At 31.7% G+C, this 22,856-nt stretch overlaps 2 protein-coding genes across 2 annotated transcripts; both read left to right on the forward strand.

Annotated features, from left to right (window-relative positions):
* The first annotated feature begins 1,334 nt into the window (after positions 1 to 1,334).
* On the forward strand, positions 1,335 to 2,467 carry LOC132741227 (uncharacterized). The gene is made up of 2 exons (XM_060729356.1): positions 1,335 to 1,797; positions 2,098 to 2,467. Exons 1-2 carry the CDS (start codon positions 1,595 to 1,597, stop codon positions 2,465 to 2,467), a joined length of 573 nt encoding a protein of 190 aa, XP_060585339.1. The 5' UTR covers positions 1,335 to 1,594.
* A 570-nt stretch (positions 2,468 to 3,037) lies between these two features.
* On the forward strand, positions 3,038 to 21,049 carry LOC132741228 (uncharacterized). The gene is made up of 10 exons (XM_060729357.1): positions 3,038 to 3,380; positions 9,666 to 9,833; positions 10,523 to 10,637; positions 11,302 to 11,375; positions 13,508 to 13,652; positions 17,172 to 17,185; positions 17,833 to 18,034; positions 19,150 to 19,352; positions 20,150 to 20,275; positions 20,990 to 21,049. The coding sequence occupies exons 2-10, from the start codon at positions 9,669 to 9,671 to the stop codon at positions 21,047 to 21,049; spliced, it is 1,104 nt and encodes a 367-aa protein (XP_060585340.1). The 5' UTR covers positions 3,038 to 3,380; positions 9,666 to 9,668.
* The last annotated feature ends 1,807 nt before the right edge of the window (positions 21,050 to 22,856 follow it).

A 22,856-nucleotide genomic window follows, 5' to 3' on the forward strand; every position in this document is an offset into this window, starting at 1 on the left:
CCTTAATCATATATCAAATAGCTGCAATTTTGATGTTGTAAAGGATTGTGCGCCGGCGAAATGGACATTTTGTCTGCGCAACGGAGATTTGTTTTTTGGCGCAACTGAATTTCTAAAGAAAACAACATTTGTCTTGAATAGTAGTTTGAAGTAGTAAAACATTAAAGATATTTACTGAATTACTGAAGTGGTGTAATAAAAGTCTGTTATATGAATTAAAAAAGAATTTGAATTAAATATTGTTTTGAAAGATTATACGAGTGAAAATGAACTTATCAACGGCGCAACGGAGATTTATTACAGCTAGCGCAATGTCGTTGCGCAACGGAGTTTTTTTCTTCATATAAATAACACAGTGGGCCTTATATAGCCAAGGTATATAAACGAAATCAGGTAGATCAAATAATGGATACAGTGCCACAATTGGGGGAAAACTATTAGTGACTTAGTGGTTTAGGTATTTTCCTCTCAACCAATGCTCACGGCCATTCTTCGACAGTACGTTATTATCAAGGATCGGACATGAGAGTGTGGTTCTAATAAGTCCGTATGTACAATAACTGGTAACTTTCATAACCATATAAGGTAGGGAAAAGAAACAACATATTTATCAATGAAATATATTCAACATTATTTATGTCATAACATGAAATTATATGTACAGTACACAAACCAATAAATAATTATTAACTTATTATGTCAGATATTATGAGAAATTTATATAAATATAATCTGATTGAATTAAAAAAAAATTATGTAGAAAATGGCAAATTTGATAGAAGGAAATGAATGAATATTTTAAAAAAATCTATTGCATTTATTTTGCACCTATTTAAGTTAAATTGAAGAGATTATTCTGCATGAATGTATAGATATCTTAAGAATTTGTACATTATATACAATATATATTTAAACCTTTAGAAATAAACATAACTATGAAAAGCTGAATTAAGTAATATATGTTAATGAGAAAAATATTTTTTATTTGGATGAAAATAATTCATTTACATGAAAGAAAATACATAATTTATTTGAATAATTTAAGCAATGCAAATAAAACGAAGTATATACACAAACATTAACATATCGTATGATAGCATTATAAGCACAAAGTATATTATTAGTTTAACAAATACATTAGTTGAAATTATATATACATAATATACATGACATGAAATATGTTGTTCGCTTTATATACAGTGTTCACATAACTAATCACAAAGGACACGCCGTTTACAAGACGGTGTCCTCGACCTTTCAGCCCTTTTTCGTTTTTGTTGATTAGGCTTTTTGCCAGCTGATGGGGTTTTAATGACCGTTCGTTGTCCGTTTGAGGACCTGATTTCGTTTACGTGAAATCGCCCTTTATTATTTCGAAATCGTTTTATCCGATTTTTCTGCTGGTCACAAGTCATCCTAGACCAAGTTGAAACGTCGACTAAATGATGCTCGAATGGTCGAGCCACTTTAAAGTTTCCCATCCCTCTTATTGCCCTTAGTCTCTCTTTACTTTCATATTGTCTACTATTTCCTGCCAACTCTCTATGAATTTTGGTAAGTCACATATCTTCCAATTCACAGCTGCCTTAAGTACATGATTTGCGCTTTCCGAATTGTTACTTGTTACAGAAAAATGAAATACGCAGTATTTGGCGATAGTTATATTTCCAGATTAGAAAGATATACTCATGGCAAACTAGAAATCAACAGACAATGCAAGTTCTTTGGTGTTCCTGGCATGTCTACCACAAAGAAATTCCAAGATGCTTTTGAACAATTACTAGCATATCGTCCAAGGTAAGAATAAAATAGCCATACTCTTAATTGATAATAATTAAAAAAGAACACAATATGAATATACAATATCATATAAAATACTGGCAGTTTTTTTAATGACCAGATTTACTTATTCCATAACGCAGCTTTCAATACATTTTGTTAAATAAAACTGTTATTATTTAAATAAGACATATTCGGTAAGATTAACATAAAGTTCAAAATACTTAAAAAAAATCATGTCTTTAAAATACAGGGATTTGGTTGCGTTTTTATTATTTTTTGTTGCTGATCCTTATATATATTTTATTTTCATTTCAGATATGTGTTCCTGAACTTGGGAGGAAATTCATTTATCGCCGACTGTAATCCACATACTGTGTATTTAGAGATAATTGACATTGTAGACAAAATGTACAAAGCTGGTGTGCAGCGTGTATTTGTTGCTAGCATTATAGAGCGGGGAAAATTCCCGCACTGGACTGGACTCAATCGGTCCATTTTCAACAAGATGAGAAATTCGGTCAACTCGAAATTGAAAAAATACTACAGAGAAGATTTCATTCAGATAGGGAAAAGACTAAAATTCGATAGACATTACGACGACGATAAAGTGTATCCAGGTTTACAACAAGGTGGACTGAAATTATTTAAGTACTGTGTGCTGAATGCATTAAAAAAAACGTTGTGATTAAATCATATTGTAACATAAACCTGTAATTTTCATATCAATAAAAATAAACACATTTCTGGATTTCATTTATTTCATTTATCTTCTAATGAATGTAATAAAAAAATATGACAATCTATACCTCACAGAAGATACATTTATCCGAACAATTCTTGGAACACACATAACAAGGATATCTAGCCATTTTGAATTCTTAAAGAAGAAGAATTAAGATAGGAACAAATATGACATATATATGTTTTCGGGTCTTTTGATATATAACCCTTTGTTAAAAAAAAATTAATTACCAACCCGCTTCTTCTGATGGAAATTTGTCATAAAAGATGCCGCCGTGACACTTGGTTCTCAAAATAATATAGAAAATATTGTTTTTAGATGATTTCTATTAATTCAAAACATTATTTTATTCACCACATACTAATATAAATTTAAAAAATGCATTGCTAATCGTATTTTATTGCCACATTTTAAATTTTGCACTCCGTTGCGCCCGTTGCGTCCGTTGCGCCAAAAAATCTCCGTTGCATATTTTAGTGGTACCGATCGCCAGCTATTCATTAGCAGCTTAGGGCGTTTTTTTAATAGCAACATTTAGAAATCTACTTGATCTATTTTAGGCCCATTGTTTTTCATACCTATAATTATTAGTTTTATTCTTAATTTTATACCAATGATATTCAATATGGTAAAGAAAGTCGGCTTTCTCCAAAAAATATTAGAGCGGCGCCAATAATTTACTCCTGTCCTTCGGGATGATTTGGAACATCTCGGGCTTTTACAATAGCCGAGAACCAAAATGCGTCAGGAAACCAGAACATGGCAACTTGCAAATATCAATAATGAATACGATGTTTCAGTGTATTTGATGATTACTTTTCCGTAGATAAAGAAATGATGGTCAATTACAAATAAAGTATGTATAAATCTCTTTCCATACCAGAAATATTTTTCCATGACAAGCTTCATGATAATGCAGGTGAGCCCACTGGCACAGACACTTGGGACGTGGAGCTCAAAATGTTTTAAAATCCAAATAAATTATATATTTGTCAATCCCGGCACAAATATATGACAAGTCTAGGATTGACGAATATACATTTTATTTGGATTTTAACGCATTTTAAGCTCAACACCTCAAGTGCGGTACGTTACGATACCGAAATCAACTTGATTTCGGTAAAGTTACCGAAATCAACTTTTCATTACCGAAATCAACTTATAAAATCACAATTAAGCGTTTTATTATATTTTTTTCATAATAATATATTACAATAGGTTAAGTTTGACTTTAATGCAAAAAATCAGTTCGAAATAATCATTAATAATGATATTAGAAACAAATAACTAAATATCAAGATTATTCCCTGATTTGTCACGAACCGAAATATATGTTACAATACCGAAATCGACTTGTAAAATCACAATTAACTGTTATATTATAATTTTTTCATTATAATCTATTACAATAGGTTTAGTTTGACTTTCATGCAAAAATCAGTTCGAAATAATTAATAATTATGAAATTAGAAACAAATACCTATATATCAAGATTACTTCCCTGATTTGTCACGAACTGAAATATATGTTACCATACCGAAATCGGCTTGTAAAAGTTGAAATAAACATGTTCATAGATCTTGTTTAATTAATTAATATAAAATCATTCAAACTGAACCATAAACAAAGGAAAATAATATTTAATTATAAAAAATGATGATGTTATAGACGGATATGTATATTATATCATGATTACTTCCCTTGTAATTAATGTGTTGCATTACCGAAATCAAATCAGATTTCATTTCAAAGATGAGAACAACCCCTAAAATACTTGCATGAATTTCAGAAGTCTATGAAAAAGGTATTTGAGTGAGTTTTAAACTTTGAATTCATATATCGCTTATTTTCAATGTTTAGTCAGATAACATTGCAGCGTATCATCTCTTTGATGTTTCTTAATGATTTCAAAATACAAGATTAAACAAAACTGTGTTTGAAGTTATCCGCCTAATTTAGATCACTATTAAAAAAGTTGATTGGAAATTATCACAGTATTTAATTTAAATCCAATGATTATGTTTTGATTAAAATAAAAAGACGTAGCGGTAGCCATTCATCATAACACCTTTAATAATAAGGAGCAAGCATACACGTGCTCGGACAATGGAGGTGTTAGTTGACATAATTAACATACTCGTTAACCGCAATTCTTTAATATACATCGGCGCATGGAAACTTTAAAGTATCCAAACAACATAATTAGACATAATTATTTTACATGAAATTAAAGCTGCTTGTCTCCATAAAGACAAAAAATACATTACAGTTTAATATAAAATGACGTATAACGGCCATCCCTATATATAATATAAATTGACAAAAGACCTGTTTTAACTAATTTGTAGGGGTGGTCGCTAAACGTTTCCGTAGAAAACATTTCGGTATATGAGACATTATTATTATATTATAATTACCAAATTGCATATCAGTTGTTCCAAAAATGTATGCATTTTTTTGATGTCCCGGATACTTAACTACATATTCTACTTATTGAAAAAGTGTTAAGTCATGATTTTATGTTGATCGATTTAAAATCATTTTAAATTTCATATCTGTAAACAGCATAAATTTATGGAATGGCTGGTATATATTTATATGATGAAAAAAAAATGGAACACTTTATAAATACTGACAAATTTCAATTATGAAATGTTGTAACTTGTACGATATGACATGCTGTGTATTACTGTATTAAGTAAGGTGTGAAGTAATTAAGACAGGAGGTACAGTTGACATACAATGTATGTTAAAGATAAAAGATTATAATGAACCATCTGTTTATTTCGTATTAAACATTTGAATAAATGACTAAAATATAAAAATATTATAATAAAGAGTCCCCATAATATATGTTAGTGATTTGTTAATATATAGTTTAACTGTTCAATAAAAGAAAGACACAAACTTTCCAATTTCCAATTTTACTGCCTGATACATTAAACAATTTTAATGGAACATTTTTAGAGCAGTCGAATTATATATCTGTATTCAAATTTATAATAGAAAATCATAAACTTCCGGTTGAAGTTGGATGTTTTTTCTTCATAAAACATAAACATGTACAAAATTTATAATTATCTTTAACTCATATTACAGAGTATTTTATTTTTCCATCATAGTCCGATCATAGCTTTTTAAAAATACGATTTTATTTCGAAAATTGTTACGCACGACAATCACGTGCAGATATATAACATGCTAATATGGCGGTATCAGACTTTTTCTTAAATCATTATATACATTATATACATTGCATTCTAATATGAAATGGTATTCGTCTTCTAAGACATTACATGAAAAACATTTTCTATCATTTAAAGGTGTACTATTTGTTTTAGTCCATCTACCTGAGTCTATGTACGTGCAATCTATGAGATGATACTCTTAACCTAGTGAGATCTTTACAAAACCGTTCAACATTTAGATATGGTTGAAACTTAAAAACAGAAATATGCCTATAAAATAGAGCTCTACTAGAGTTATCTAATCTACTATCTACTAATTATATACATAATTTAAACTTCACCGCTGATTTCGGTAATGCTAAACACATAACGGGTTGTTTAGAACAAAGGCTAGTAACTTTTGTTAATAACATCATTAAAATAAAATATTTTCAATAGATTTTTTAACTGAAAGTCTATTTCACTATTTTTCATCAAATAATGAAGAAATAATAGCAATATTTTAACTAGGTTGGTTTTTACGAGTTGATTTCGGTAATGCTAAACACATAACGGGTTTGTTTAGAATAAAGGGAAGTAACTCAATAATTACATTTTTGTTAATAACATCATTAAAATAAAATATTCTCAATAGATTTTTTTAATTGAAAGTCTATTTCACTATTTTTCATCACATAATGAAGAAATAATAGCAATATTTTAACTAGGTTGGTTTTTACGAGTTGATTTCGGTAATGAAAAGTTGATTTCGGTAACTTTACCGAAATCAAGTTGATTTCGGTATCGTAACGTACCCCCTCAAGTGCATGTCTGTGGGTGAGTCTTTAAAGTCAGTAATAGTGATTCAGGTTGGGTATCATAAACCACAAATACCCCCCACACACACAAAAGGGGGGAAATCATGACAATCCTGAGTGACAGCTACATGTGTAGGTTGTTCATGAACACCTTTTCTAACTCACTAGGCTGCAGATGAGTATTTGCTTAATTATGCTTAAGTCAGTACACATATTAATATTCTTAACTATTTACTGGCGTGATAGCTCAGTTGGATAGACCACTGGCTGCCACTCCTGAGGTCCTGGGTTCTATCCTGGGTAACACCCTTGGGATTTTTCAGAGACACTTTTAGTGTTTCCAACCTAACTTGAGGTGTACTGGTAAGAAATCCAGGTAATCCTCACATGACGTGACTAGTCTCGAGTCATGTCTACCTCCCCGCAAGGGGTTTGACATGGATGAATCGATCGATCGATCAAGTTTTAGTCAATGATTGAGACAATAACATTTTGGTCAGTTTTGTTATGTTCACACCTGTGGCATTATATGAGGACACTGTCACCGCAGGGAATTATGAATGTATTAAAAAAACCCAATTAAGAAACCAGCATAGGGAAAAAATTTTAATCACATAGTTGTAGGGTGTCACTGTGAGCCAATTCCGTTGCATTCACTGCCAAATTTTATTATTTTTTCATAGAAAAACATGGAAAGCTTTTTTGGTTGTTTTAATATCTACATGTAATTGTAAGACCGTCTAAAATGGCCTGAATTAGCAATTTATTTGTTTCATGTTTTGAATGTCAAAATTTTAATTTTGAATCATACTAAATAACATTCTTTTACTAAATCATTTGATACAGAAATCTCCTTTTAAAACACCTCTTAACACTAATTTAAGTGTTACTAAAGGCCTGTGTGGCTGTGGCACTTAAATTATTTGAACTGATTTGTAGAATAAAATCATAACATAGCGACTATAATAAGTCTTAGCAATCAATCAAATTCCTTGAGAATATAAAAGAACACTTTATAAGATCCTTCAGAGGTCGAGGGTCAGTATTTCATTTCAAATAGAAAAAAATCATCATTCTGTTTAAAGTTACGATGTTTTCTTTGATTAGTTTACTGATATAATGTCTGTAAGGGTAATATTTTTCTGTGTATTAAACAAAAGATTACTTTATAGAATATTTTATTCCTTCAATGTTTAACCTACTGCTGCCAAAGTTGTTTAAGCAGGACCAACACTGATAACTTGCATACTTACACACTTGTCACTTATAGACATTTTCATTAAATTCTGCTGAATTGCTGTTTGAAATTACAAGCATTTGTGTGGTTTTGGTATTTCACTATTTGACTAATATTAGGGCAGGTACAATGATGTGTATGTATACATGTAGTCACATTAGCACAGCTCATTTCTAATGATGCTATAATTACGAGGGATGATCAAAAATAAACCGGACTGTGACTGGCAATTGAAGAATTTTCATCCTATCACTTATTGTTATATATCACACTTAATTGGAAAACAATACCTGTAAACTGATGCTATATCTAATCTGATAACACAAATAGCTTGTCTGTAACAGCAAATTTAAAAACCATGGTAACGCCCACCCGGCCCAGTGCGTAAATTCGCCTTGACATCAGGCGCTTTATGTTGCGTGTATTTTACAATATGGCACACTTAGATTTCAAAATACGCCAAAATGTCATGTACCATATCTTTGACGTTGTCAGTAAAAATGACTTCATTTAAACCATATTTATATTTACAATCACAATTCAAACGTCACAATTTTGTTAATGAAATACTCGCGTTAAAACTATGTCGTCGGAATGTCTCGAAAATCGATCAATAGGAAAAATTGCCAAATGTAAGACAAGAAACTGTTTAAAACGTAGAAAAAGATTATGGCTATCAAGGGAAAAATTCCAGAAAGCCACAGCATATTTTTTGATTAGCTTAAAGGATTAAGAAAGGATAATAGAGAAATAGAAAACAAGTAAGGGAGAGACAAAAAAAAGACATTTTCAAGGAAGTTGGTGACGTCAATCGCCAAGACGTGGAAAAATGACAGTCGATTGACTGCGGACATTGTCAACGATGTTCGACAGTAACTACGGGACAGTGCAGTCAACTCTGAGGATTTTAAAATGACAATAGTTAATGCACTAATTACACGTATTGTATTCTTGGTTTACAATTGTATCAATTATTTTCTTATTTTATGCAGTAGTCTTATGGAGAAATTGTGTCAATAATTTAACAGTCACTGTTCAAATTGGCTATGCGTTTTATTTATTTTAAAATAATGACAATTTTGATCATAGTTGTATTATTCTGTTATTTTTTTTGTATGTATAAAACATTATCATTCAGCAACATTATTTTACATTATTTGTAATACAAAATATAGTTAATTGTAATGTGCGATTTTTTCAACAATCAAGTTACAGAAGGAATTAACGGAAGTTTGCGTCATTACAGGAGCTCTTTATCACCATTCATTCTTTTACAATACAATATGATACCCACTTGTACAGAAATATATCCGCCGCATCAATAACATGACTTTACCACATATTGGCCTACTCCGTGAATCAGTAAAAATCTGCTCCGTTAAGGACAATACGCTTGTGACGTCGTTAACGTCAATTTTAAAGTTGTACCGTGCGCTGCATTGCTTTATATGTGCATGCCAATAACAGCATAACTTTTTTCTTTGTTAATATTTCTTGTTGGTATTTTTTGTATCATTTAGGGGATATATTCCGATTTATTTTCCGTGTATTGTTATGTAAATTCATTTAACAGGTTAAGAATCATTTACAAAGTCCGGTTAATTTTTTATCATCCCTCGTACATACACATGAACTTTTTTTGATGATCAAGTGGGAGATTTTCTTCAAAAGGAGGGAGATTTTAGAATTTGCAATAAACAAAGAAGGAAGTTCTGATACCAAAAGGAGGGAGATTTCTTTAATTTGTGAAAATACCCCTTATTTTAGGAAAAAGCTTTGAAAATATGGCTGCAGAAAGTGGGAGTCTCCCGCAAAAAGTAGGAGAGTTCACATGTATGTAATTATCATAAATTTTCATACATCAGAATGATTTTCTTTACAGGACAATTAAGAGTTTTCCAATGTGCTGAACTTTGTAGGTCATGGCAAGAACAAAGCAAACAGCACGGAAGAGTACCGGTGGTCCTGGTGGCCCCCCAGTTCCCCCACCTCCCCCACCACCACCCCCTGCCTCTCCTCCACTTGAATTGACGAGCACAAAAATGACATCAAAGAAAGCTAAAGGTATCATTGAGGAAAAACAATATGTAAGTTGCCTTTTTTAACCTCAATAAATTTTTGCAAGTTTTTTATTTCATATAAGACTTACTCTGTTTCATGTGCATTTTGAGTATCTATGTTTTTTCATAATACATTACAGTTGTAAAATTCGAGGAGAAGCAATATATAAGAAGTTTATCTTTTAAAGGAATTCCATTGACGTCCAACAGCCTGAAAACATAAAATTTGAGTTTCCATCATAGATCAGCTGGGGCACTTAAAAACAGAAAGATATGCAATAGATATAAGAAAATTACCCCAAAATAAATTGAAAATCATATTTTTGTGCTATTCTTAGACCAATTTGAGTGAAAGGCATTGCAACGCTTTCCAATTCTGGACTATTTTTCATAATGAGAATAATTATTCTGTACAAACTAAGTGAGCGAATGATCTAAAACTAAATTGTTCACATGTTATTTATGTATACAATAACATTCATTAAATGGAACATAAATCCGGAAAAATTATTTCCGAACATGTCACATAAAAAACCTCAGTGGCAAGTGCATAATTATAAGTCTTAATTACTTTTTAAATATATGTATCTTTCTTATATATTTCACTTGGGAAATAAAGCCTAAGCCAAGGAAACATAAATATTACATTTATTACAAGATATTTTTCATTCGACTATGAGGAAGTTAAAACATGTATTATATGTTTGTTTTTGCAGGCTGATGATTCATTATTACCTGGTCCAAGAAATATTAATACACTCAGTAATATTCTATCACCGTCAGTTCTACTGAGACAAAAAGAAAGTCTGAAAAATTACGGCACTGAAGAAGGTAGGTTTTTATAACATTTTATTTGTAGTAAAGCAGCATGAAAAGTGCTTGAAATTCAAACTTTCTGACATAATACACTTCTGTCAACTGTATTTGGTCCTAATTAATATTTACATTTTAATTTTGCCAATTAAAGACTGTGTTCTTATGAAGAATAAATGAGCCGCGTCATGACAAAACCAACATAGTTCGTTTGCGACCAGCATGAATCCAGACCAGTCTGTGCATCCGCGCAGTCTGATAAGGATCCATGCTGTTCGCTATCAGTTTCTCTACTTGTAATAGGGTTGTAAGCAAACAGCATGTATCCTGATCAGACTGCGCGGATGCGCAGGCTGGTCTGAATCCATGCTGGTCGCAAACCATTATGTTGGTTTTGTCGTGATGCGGCTCAAATACTGTAAACCCCCTGCTCAAAGGACCACTAGTTGCTCTTTCAGAAAGGGATTTTAATAGATGGATGACTTTAATGAAGTTTGAGTGTCACTTTTTCAGTATAGATTTACATTGTAGATTCAATGCAATGCAGTATCTTTAACATACCCTTTGAGAAATCAAAACAGCTTGTTTCTTTTTTAATTCAGCATTTTTTTATATAATTATATCATCATCAGTCTGTGAATGTATTATAGAAAGTTATGATTGATTTAATTTTTATTTGAAGCTGAACTAACCCGAGAGGGTCTTCTAGAAGGAGCTGGCAGCTCACGTCGTTCTCTACCTCTTATATCAACACTCGTAAGTTTCTTTATTATCCTTTCAAAACTGAGTTAGGCTAAAGTCACTGATTGAGCATCTTTTACTTATTCATAAAGACCTGGAAAAATCATGGAAAGTGTTGTATCTAAAAAATCATGGAATTGTGATTAAGAGAATTTTATCATTGGAAAAACAATGAAAACAACTAAGCATGAAAAGTTAAAATGTGTTCTTGAAAAGCGTCAAAGATCAAAATAAAAAAAAAGAACATGATTTTCATAGCTATAAACAGTTCTATAACAGTTAAATATGTTTTTGACGAAACCGATTGGTTTTTATCTACTATTTCATTGTTTCAGAATTTTTGTGTCGCCTCTACGGAGTAGTGGCGACATATAGGGATCACTTCTCCGTCATCTGTCTGTCTGTCTGTCTGTCTGTCCGTCTGTCCGTCCGTCCGTTACTAAACTTGTCCGGACTACTGCTCATAAACTACTGGTGCAATTTCATCCAAACTTTACAGGAATGATCAGTACCAAGTCTAGTTGTGCATATTGTCAGCATTTTCCGGTTCAATGATTTTTGTCAGAGTTATGGCCCTTTAATAATTTTTAATTTTAAAGTTTGTCCGGACTACTTCTCTTATACCACTAATGCAATTTCAATGAAACTTCACAGGATTGATCTGTAGCTCAAGTCCTTGCGCATATTGCACGGGTTTTCCGGTTGAATGATTTTTGGCCGAGTTATGGCCCTTTGACAAAAAGGTGTTTTTTTCTTTGTGTTGCCAGATACACAAAAGCTTGTCCGGACTACTCCTCATAAACTACTGGTGCAATTTCATCCAAACTTTACAGGAATGATCAGTACCAAGTCTAGTTGTGCATATTGTCAGCATTTTCCGGTTCAATGATTTTTGTCAGAGTTATGGCCCTTTAATAATTTTTAATTTTAAAGTTTGTCCGGACTACTTCTCTTATACCACTAATGCAATTTCAATGAAACTTTACAGGATTGATCTGTAGCTCAAGTCCTTGCGCATATTGCACGGGTTTTCCGGTTGAATGATTTTTGGCCGAGTTATGGCCCTTTGATAAAAAGGTGTTTTTTTCTTTGTGTTGCCAGATACACAAAAGCTTGTCCGGACTACTCCTCATAAACTTATGGTGCAATTTTATCCAAACTTTACAGGAATGATCAGTACCAAGTCTAGTTGTGCACTGTCCGTCTGTCTGTCCGTCTGTCACAAAATTTGTCCCAACATGAAATTGGCCATTATGAGGCGACACATGTGATTACTGATCGCTCTTGTTCTTATTATCATCACTTTTTCTATTTTGTTGTGTAACCTCTGAAGTGTAAAGGATGAGCAATAAAGGTTTGTCAATCTAACTCTAACTGGAGCACATCATGAATAGTACAGGGACTTTAGCTTGAGCCGCTGAAATAAAAAAAATGCATAGCCCTGTCCTAATGTGCCATATGCTTATTGATTAATCAGATATCATAATGGTAAAACTTACAGTAGATTTATGCATATTTTTGTATTGTGCAAACATGTTTCCAGTATTAAGCTTCAGAGCAAAGCAATAAAAGCATGAGCCTTGTCTTTTAAATCATTATCACTTGAGCAAGAAACACAACACACCAATTTCTATTGATATTATGGAAAATTATTACTTGTGTCATGTAAAAGTAATTGAAAAGTCCCAGCAGTTTGTATAAACTTCGTATATTACCACTTCTGGTTTGCAAGCTTTTTGTGTCAGAGGTATTTTAGCTAGCTTATAGTATTAAATTGATGGTTTTTATCAGGTACAATCATGTACCTGAGGACTCTTCCTCCACTAGAAATGCTGGGAAGTTGCACTTTCTTACCATTGTATAAGATAATAATTGCAACTTGATTACAGAGATCACCTGGTTAAAGTGGCCATTTTCAGGCCCAGTCTTCTCTCTGATCATTCTGGATTTGTATAACTTGTATAAATATATTAATCATGTACAAATTCACATTGTATACATGAATATATATACAAATGTACATTGTATATACATGTACATGAGTAATTTCATACAAGAAACCGAGCAATTTTCAAAACTGAAAAATACTTTCCTCTATCAGTATTTGAGCGATATATTATATGTGTGTAAATTATTCTGTTTTACAGGATTATATGCGAACTGAAAGTGAACAAGCTGCAGCAGTTACAGTGTTGAACTTCAGTGGTGCCGATCAACTAACCGATATGTTCTGGTATATGGTTTTACAGAAAAAGATAAATATGCCAAAACTTCAACGCATCTCTCTAAGTGGTAATTATCATACATGTAGTAATATTTAACTCTCGGAAACATGCAATTAATAAACGCTAAGTTTTTTGTTTGTTTCTTTTTTTATAATTTCTTTAAAACATTGAGAGAAGTCAGAAAAAGTATGCATAATAAAGAATCCCAAATACAGTACATGTGTAGTGGCTCATTGTATCAAGAAATTAATACACACAAAAAAAATAAATAAATAAAAAAAAAATAAAAAAAATGGCACTAGCAATGTTTTACTTGCATTAAAAGTTTTAACCCACAGGAGCTTAATGCAGCTTGCAACTTTTTGTTCAGTTAATTTTTGATACATTTTTTAGCTCACCAGAGCCGAAGGCTCAGGGTGAGCTATTAGTATCAAAGGGGGTCGTCCGTCGTCATGCGTCAACAATCGTCTTCTTCTCTGAAACTACTGGACAGATTTAATTCAAATTTGGTCTGTACCATCCTTGTGACAGTCACACTTGAATTTGCTCATGTCATTCCAATTGGCCCCTTTTAGGGGTCAGCAGAGCTAAAAATAGAAAAACCTTTAACATCTTCTTCTACAGAACTAATGGATGGATGATCACCAAACTTTGTCTGTAGCATTCTTGGGTAGTCTTTTATCAATTTTGCTCAAACTAATTTGATTGGCCCCTTTTAGGGGTCTCAAGGGCTAAAAAATAAAAAACCTTTAAACATCTTCTCCTACAGAACTGATGGATGGATGATCACCAAACTTTGTCTGTAGCATTCTTGGGTAGTCTTTTATCAAATTTGCTCATATGAATTTGATTGGCCCCTTTTAGGGGCCACAAAAGCTAAAAATAGAAAAACCTTTAAACGTCTATTTCTACAGAACCAGGGCTCACACTGGCTCAAATAAAATAATAGCCAATAATTTCAACTTAAAAAAATAATAGCCAAAAGTTCAGCGGACTATTCACGAATTAGCGATTTACAACATACGCAGTTGATTAAATAAACATTACATTTATATCTTTCAGTCTTATAAGGATTCTCAAATAAACTGATACATTTGTGTATATTGATAACTACCTTTTTTAAATAGAACCACAACTTTAATTGTTATTATAGAACAGAATAAAAACGTTATAATTAGTATAATTACTGTATAACAATAATATTAAATATTCATTATAACTTTACATAATGCTGTTATCAGACAACTTTTTTGTTTGTTCTAATCAAATTTTGTCAGCTATAACCACTGTCAATTTCCACATTTCACACAGAACTGGAGTAGATCATATTAGCCTATAGAAATAACACAAGTTTTGTAAACTCATTCACAGAATGCAGCCTTTTTTCTGAATAATTTACTGAAAAAATATCATCATCACCAATGTAATACAAATTTCTGCCATAGTAGTAATGATTTTTAAACAGAACAAAGCTTATTTCACCTTTAAATAAATATCAAAATTACCGGTGGTGTCGCGAAAATATGTGACAATTCGGATTTTTTTCCTGTTTTTCTGAAGAAATATTCACAATTTTTTTGTTGTGCAAATAGTAGTTTGGAAGTTAATACTTTTTAAATATTTTACCATTGTTTTCCACTTGCGATTTAGTCAAGTAGCTTAAAACAAAAAAAAAAATCAAAATTTGCAATTACTGCAATTCACGGTAAATTTTGGGTAAGTCAATATCCAGTTTATCAATTTTAATACGATTTTTGTGGCTAATTGACGGATATTTGATGGCTATTATAAATGCTGGACAATATCTTTTAAGTACTTATACAATTATACATCTCGCATGCATTTTATCACCTCGGGCAATATAGTTAGCAGCACGTGACCGGTAAAAAGTTGACACTCGATTAAATGCACCCCGCTGGTGTTAATTGGGTCTACTGCATTCATTATCGATTTTTACACCTTATATAAACACTGTTGGAAGTAAAAAATAATCGCCAGATTTTGTAGCCAAAATGCAAAAAAAATCGCCAATCTTATAAAATAATCGCAAATGGCGACTATGGCGACCGACAGCGTGAGCCCTGAGAACTAATTGATGGATGATCACCAAACTTTATCTGTAGCATTCTTAGGTAGTCTTTTATCAAGTTTGCTAATATTATTTTGATTGGCCCCTTTTAGGGGTCTCTAGGACTAAAAATAGAAAAACCTTTAAACATCTTCTCCTACAGAACTAATTGATGGATGATCACCAAACTTTGTCTGTAGCATTCTTGGGTAGTGTTTTATCAAGTTTGCTCATATTAATTTGATTGGCCCCTTTTAGGGGCCGCTAAAGCTAAAAATAGAAATACCTTTAAATGTCTATTTCTAGAGAACTAATTGATGGATGATCACCAAACTTTGTCTGTAGCTTTCTTGGGTAGTCTTTTATCAAGTTTGCTAATATTATTTTGATTGGCCCCTTTTAGGGGTCTCAAGGGCTAAAAATAGAAAAACCTTTAAACATCTTCTCCTACAGAACTAATTGATGGATGATCACCAAACTTTGTCTGTAGCATTATTAGATAGTCTTTTATCAAGTTTGCTCATATTCATTTGATTAGCCCCTTTTAGGGATCTCTATAGCTAAAAATAGAAATACCGTTAAATGTCTATTACTTGAGAACTAATTGATGGATGATCACCAATCTTTGTCTGAAGCCTTCTTTTTTGGGTGGTCTTTTATCAAGTTTGCTCATATGAATTTGATTGGCCCCTTTTAGGGGCCGCTTAAACTAAAAATAGAAAAACCTTTAAACATCTTCTACTTCAGAACCAATTGATGGATGATCACCAAACTTTGTCTGTAGCATTCTTGGGTACTCTTTTTTTATCAAGTTAAAATAGAAATACCTTTAAATGTCTATTTCTTTATTATCACCACACTTTGTCTGAAGCATTGTTGGGTAATCTTTCATCAAGTTTGCTCATATTTATTTGATTGGCCCCTTTTAGGGGCCGCTAAAGCTAAAAATAGAAAAACCTTTAAACATCTTCTACTTCAGAACCAATTGATGGATGATCACCAAACTTTGTCTGTAGCATTCTTGGGTACTCTTTTTTTATCAAGTTTGCTCATATTAATTTGATTAGCCCCTTTTAGAGGCCACTAAAGCTAAAAATAGAAAAATAGAAAAAGCCTTGAACATCATTTCCTACTGAAATAATTGATAGATGATCACCAAACTTTGTAGCATTCTTAAGTAGTCTTTTATCAAGTTTGCTCATATTAATTTGATTAGCCCCGTTTAAGCTAAAGCTTAAATACCCCAGGTCATGGCATTTCTTCAAATTATTGTTTAAACATATTCTATGCTCAAATTTAATATTAGAATATATTGACATTTCCAACACTGAAAAGCAGTTGTTTCTGGTGAGCGACTCAGGGCCATCATGGCCCTCTTGTTTTGAAAACATTATTATGTGTTTTTTCTTTAAAACTTTTTTTTACAGTCATTTTGTTTTAAAATCAATGAACCGCTAATAACATTATGTCATTAGCCCTTATAGTCCTATAAATGAAAAGCTGTTATTTTATTTCTAGTACAAAGATATTTAGTAAACAGTAAATACAAAGATTTTATGTTTGACTATATAAAGAATCAGTGAGGTTTCCTACTAATTTGGATTATGTATACAATGACTCTGTTATGGGTTTTGCTCACAATTTTGTTATATTTTCTTTTATTTTTTTGAAAAACAATTTATCAGGATTTGCATTTTTTTACTACCTATTTTGCTCAGCTTGCTAAACACAAAATTTTCACACTGTTTTAAAAAAATTTAAAGATGGTTTCCCCTTCTAAAAAGTTTAAAAATTTTTTTTAAAAAAACCAATGTTACAAAAACCAATGACTGTATTTCAACTTAACTTCACAGGAATTATTTTTTCCCGGTTAAAATTGGGAAAAGTTATAGTTCACATTTTTAACCCTTTAGGCATTTTAAAATGATTTTTCATTTCCCGTCCCCAAAGGGGGTTTCTTAATTGCCCCACCCCCTTTTTTACCAAAAATTTCATTATTTTGGGGATCTTTCCAGAATTTTTAAAAAATTCATTTATTTAAAATTTGTCAGTTAAATTTTTCCCGTATAAAATTAAAAAATATTTTAATTTTTAAGAAGCTTTCTGAATTTTAAGGGATTTAACTGGAACTTTATGTTTATTTATTGTAACAGATGTTTGTTTATAATGGGTGATACAGGTTGAACTTTGTGGATTGAAAAAATTGACAGAAGAATCATTACTGAATATTATCTCAAAGTGGCAGAAAACCTTGGTTCAGGTGAATTTATCGGGAACCAGTGTTGGATTGATACCACATGGGTACCAGGGCAGTATTAAGATTAATGGCTGCCCATTGGTCTCCCCAACAGAGACGTTATACCAGGCTAAAAGTAAGACAAGTAAGTTGAAACATTAATGAGTTCATTAAAACCTCTACCATGCTAAATAACTTAAATTGGCCTGTCAATCTTTAATTAATGGTTAGGACCATTCATTATTTTTAAGGAAAATTTCAAACATATGTTCTGACTGAAGAGCATTAACCAGTGAAGATGATGATCAGTCAGCAGTAAGTCAGAGTTACATTACTACAGAGTTATGCCCCTTTGCTTACTGTCAAGCGCTGACAATTATCAAGCAAACTGTCTTACAGACAGATTTTGTTTACACTCATACCCTGTCGCAGTCCCCACCTCCTGACTTATTCATTTGTATTTTACAGTCATTTTTGTGTCGCCTCTACGGAGTAGTGGCGACATAAAGGGATCACTTCTCCGACGTCTGTCTGTCCGTCTGTCTGTCCGTCCGTCACAAAACTTGTCCGGACTACTCCTCATAAACTACTGGTGCAATTTCATCCAAACATTACAGGAATGATCAGTACCAAGTCTAGTTGTGCATATTGTCAGCATTTTCCGGTTCAATGATTTTTGTAAGAGTTATGGCCCTTTAATAATTTTATTTTTAAAGTTTGCCCGGACTACTTCTCTTATACCACTAATGCAATTTCAATGAAACTTTACAGGATTGATCTGTAGCTCAAGTCCTTGCGCATATTCCACGGGTTTTCCGGTTGAATGATTTTTGGTCGAGTTATTGCCCTTTGATAAAAGGTGTTTTCTTCTGTGTCTTGCCAGATACACAAAAGCTTGTCCGCACTACTCCTCATAAACTACTGGTGCAATTTTATGCAAACTTTACAGGAATGATCAGTACCAAGTCTAGTTGTGCACTGTCTGTCTGTCTGTCTGTCCGTCTGTCAAAAAACTTGTCCCCACTACTCCTCATAAACTACTGGGGCAATTTCATCCTAACTTTACAGGAATTTATGTCGCCACTACTCAGATCACTTCTCCGTCTGTCACAAAACTTGTCCCAACATGAAATTGGCCATCATGAGGCGGCACATGTGATCACTGATCGCTCTTGTGATAAAAAAAAGGCGGTTCAAAAAGTGGGTTCAGCATAAAGATGTTAACATGAATTTATTGAGGTTATTGTTTTGTTGATTTAGTGGCTGAGAAGATGGATAGACAGGTAGAGGAATGGAGTTGCTATAAGGTTGTCATAGTAACAGATGACACTGTACCGTGGAGCCCTCTAGCACTTTTTACCGGCGAGAAAGACATGAAATCCAGCAAAAAGTTACAGATTAAAAGTAATGTCAGTATTGGCAAATCCACTGTGGTCAATATGTTTGAGGTTCCAGTGGACTCGGTAAGATATAACTGAAATGTTTTTTCTTATTCACTAAAACTTTTTTATACATTTAACAGTCGTTAAAAAGGTTTTTAACAGAATGTATGGCCCTAAATAAATGGTTGTTTGTAAAAAAATGTATATATATGATTATATAACCTTTCAGGAATATTTGTAACAAATCTATATTACAGCAAACTAGCTTATTTAGAGAAAAAAAGAGATTTCTGCATAAATTGTCAGCAGCCGTGTGTATAAAACTATATAAATGTCATGATTATCCAATGAAAAGCTGCATTACAAAAGTGCAGTATTATGAATTATCAAAAACATAAGTCTTTATGATATCATTAAAGTATATATATGACATTAGCTCAGTGATAGGTTGACTAAAATAAGATGGTTATCCTCATTTCAGTAATTCTTCACTAAAACTGTCAGCTACATAATTATGATTGGTATTTATTTTTGGCCAGGTTGCACTGGTGCAAACCCGGGTTAAAGTATGGTGAATGTCTGGTGGGTGGTGGGCGGGCAGGGAAAAACTTTTCGTAACAGTTTTCTCAACAACTAATTATCACAGCCTCTTGATATTTGGCATACAGCATTGGCACATGGTCCCATACCGTGCGATTTAATTTCAGGTCTGTTGCTTATCCACTTCCTGTTTACCGACTTAGTTAAATTTTCGACATTAATGGTCAGTGGTAAATTTTTTTTGTAGCATCACAGCATCATGATATTTGGTATACAAATGCAACCCGGCCTTTTCTGTCTTTGACCCATTTTGTTATTAAATAATGAGTATATTACAGGGGTTTGTGGACATGTTTGTGACTAAAGGAAGTATTGTAATCATACCATATCTACTGGCCGAGGATGGCCCCGACCCAGACTATCCTGACGAAATCAGTAAAAATATCATCAGAATCTTTACAAAGGTAACAATTATTATAATATTAATTGTCCGCTACAAATACATTTGTATAAAAGTTACTTAAAAAGCTATTATGATTCAAATATTTTTGTTATACCGTCCACAACTAAGTTTATAGGAGGTATACAGGATTGAGCTTGTTGGTCCAGCAGTTTTGTGGTTTTTTGATGATAACAAGCGTTTTTTTTTTTTCATTTATTATGTTCTTTCATATATGAATTACAAAAAACATTCCAGTTAACATACTGTTGTTACATGTATTCAACATAATATATTCCATTATAATAATTATTCAATTCTAACAGTAATGTAAAACATACACACAAAACAATCTCACACAGATACATACACAAATACACATACACATACTCACACATATGCACACACGCACACACGCATATACACATACATACACAGGCACTCACACACGCTCTCTCATGCACAAAAAATGTTTTTGTCCCTTTTTATATAGTGATTTATACAAATCTTATTAGTTTTTTTTTATAGATATGGTTTTTGCATTGTTTTACAATTGATTTAATCCACAATTCTTATATTACAGAGGATATTCCATTTTGTCTTATGCGCTTCCAATTTATCTTTAGATAAAGCAATTTGTTCTTCTATTTGTATTCTACTGTATAACATTTTTCTAAATATTTCAAAACTTGGTGTATATTTTTGATATTTTGTCTTAAAAAATGTAATATTTCATTAGAATGAGAATGAAATTAATCATGTTACTATGCAGATTAATTTTAAGTTCTCCAAAGAATAATATTTCTTTCGAAAGATTAAACATAATTCCAATTGAGTTTAGCCATGTGTGTAGCATTGACAAAATAGTTTGTATTTTCGTACATTCCCAGAAGAGGTGGTCAATATTTTCAATGCTATTATGACAAAAATCGCACAAATTTGTGTCAGACAGTTTGCATTTGAAGAGAAAAGTATTAGTCGGTATAATTCTATGGAGGAATTTATACTGGAAATTTCTTAATGTGACATTTAATGTGCTCTTATAAGGCAGTTGATATATCTTTTTCCAGTCAATATGCTTTTGTATATTTTCTTCCCATTTAGTTTCATTACTTTTTTTCCCTTGACATTTTCCGTTTTTCATTTGCAAATCATATAAAAGTTTATTCACAGATTTGGATTGTATAACATTTTGTATAAAAGGTTGCGAGGAAACAGTGTTAATTTCAGCATTTTTTTAACTTGTTGATAAGAGTGTCAGATATATTTCCAATAAGCATATAATACTTTAAGAAATCTGTATTATTAATGTCATACAAATATTTAAATTCTTCGAAATTATAAAACTTTCCTGTTCTGTAATCAAATAAGTGTTGTACGAATTTAATTCCTTTAATAAACCAGTTTTCATAAAATACAAGTTTACCATCTATTTTTATATCTGAGTTATTCCAAAATAATGTCTTTATAAGAGATATTTTTTGTTAAGTCTGTACTTTTTATTTCAATCCATGCATTTAGCATATTATTTATAAAACTTTTGTGTGGAAATAGATTATTAGCATCTTGTTTTGAAATGTTACATTCAAAAATAAGTTCATTTCCATATTTTAATAATTTATTCTTAACAAATAATTTCCATAAGCTATGATTTTCTTTATCTAAGTATCTTTTGATCCAACTTGCTTTTAACGATTTTAAAAAATATGATATGTCTGTAAGTTTAAGTCCCCCATTCTCAAAATTTTGCTTTATAACATTTCGTTTAATTTTGTCTGTTTTCCTTCCCAAATGAAATGAAATATTGCATTTTCAATTTCCTTGATTTTTGACTCTGGCGGGTTTTCTAACACCGCAAAAGGATATATTATTTTTGGTAGTGCAAATGTCTTGATAACAGTTACCTTACCCATCAAAGTTAATTTTCTATGTTGCCATTGTTTCAAGCAGTTGTAGAAATCCTCAAGTTTTGGTTCAAGGTTAGTTTTTAATATATTTGTGTTATCTGTTGAAAAAGTAACTCCTAATGTTTTTTGCTGATTCTGATGACCATTTAAAATTGTTTTTTTACAATAAATTGTATTTGTATTACGAAGTGATCCAATTCTTAATATTGTTGATTTTCTAGTATTCAGATTAAGACCTGATATAAGACTAAAATTTTTTAAGACATAGACGAGTCGTTCAAAAGACATTTGTGTACCATCATTTATAAAAGATGCATCATCAGCAAAAAAAGTTTGTTTAATTTCTTTTCCTTCAATATATATTCCCTTGATATCGCGATCATTTTCTATGTAATTCGACAATATTTCAAGACATATAATAAATAAGGACGATGATAATGGACATCCTTGTCTCACACCTCTCTCTATATTAAAAGTTTCTGAAAAATGGCCGTTATTGACTATTATACTAGTAATATTCGTGTAAAAGAGTTTCACCCACTGAATTAAATCATTTCCAAAATTAAATTTTCTCAATGCAGATATAATAAAATTGTGGCTAAGACTATCAAATGCCTTTTCAAAATCAGCAAAAAATAACAAACCTGGTTTATTTCTTTCTTTTAATAGTTCAATAACTTCAAAAATAAGTCTAACGTT

Source organism: Ruditapes philippinarum, unplaced genomic scaffold, assembly GCF_026571515.1.
Source record: "Ruditapes philippinarum isolate M1 unplaced genomic scaffold, ASM2657151v2 ctg9447_1_1_1_1, whole genome shotgun sequence".
Taxonomy (NCBI): Eukaryota; Metazoa; Mollusca; class Bivalvia; order Venerida; family Veneridae; genus Ruditapes; species Ruditapes philippinarum.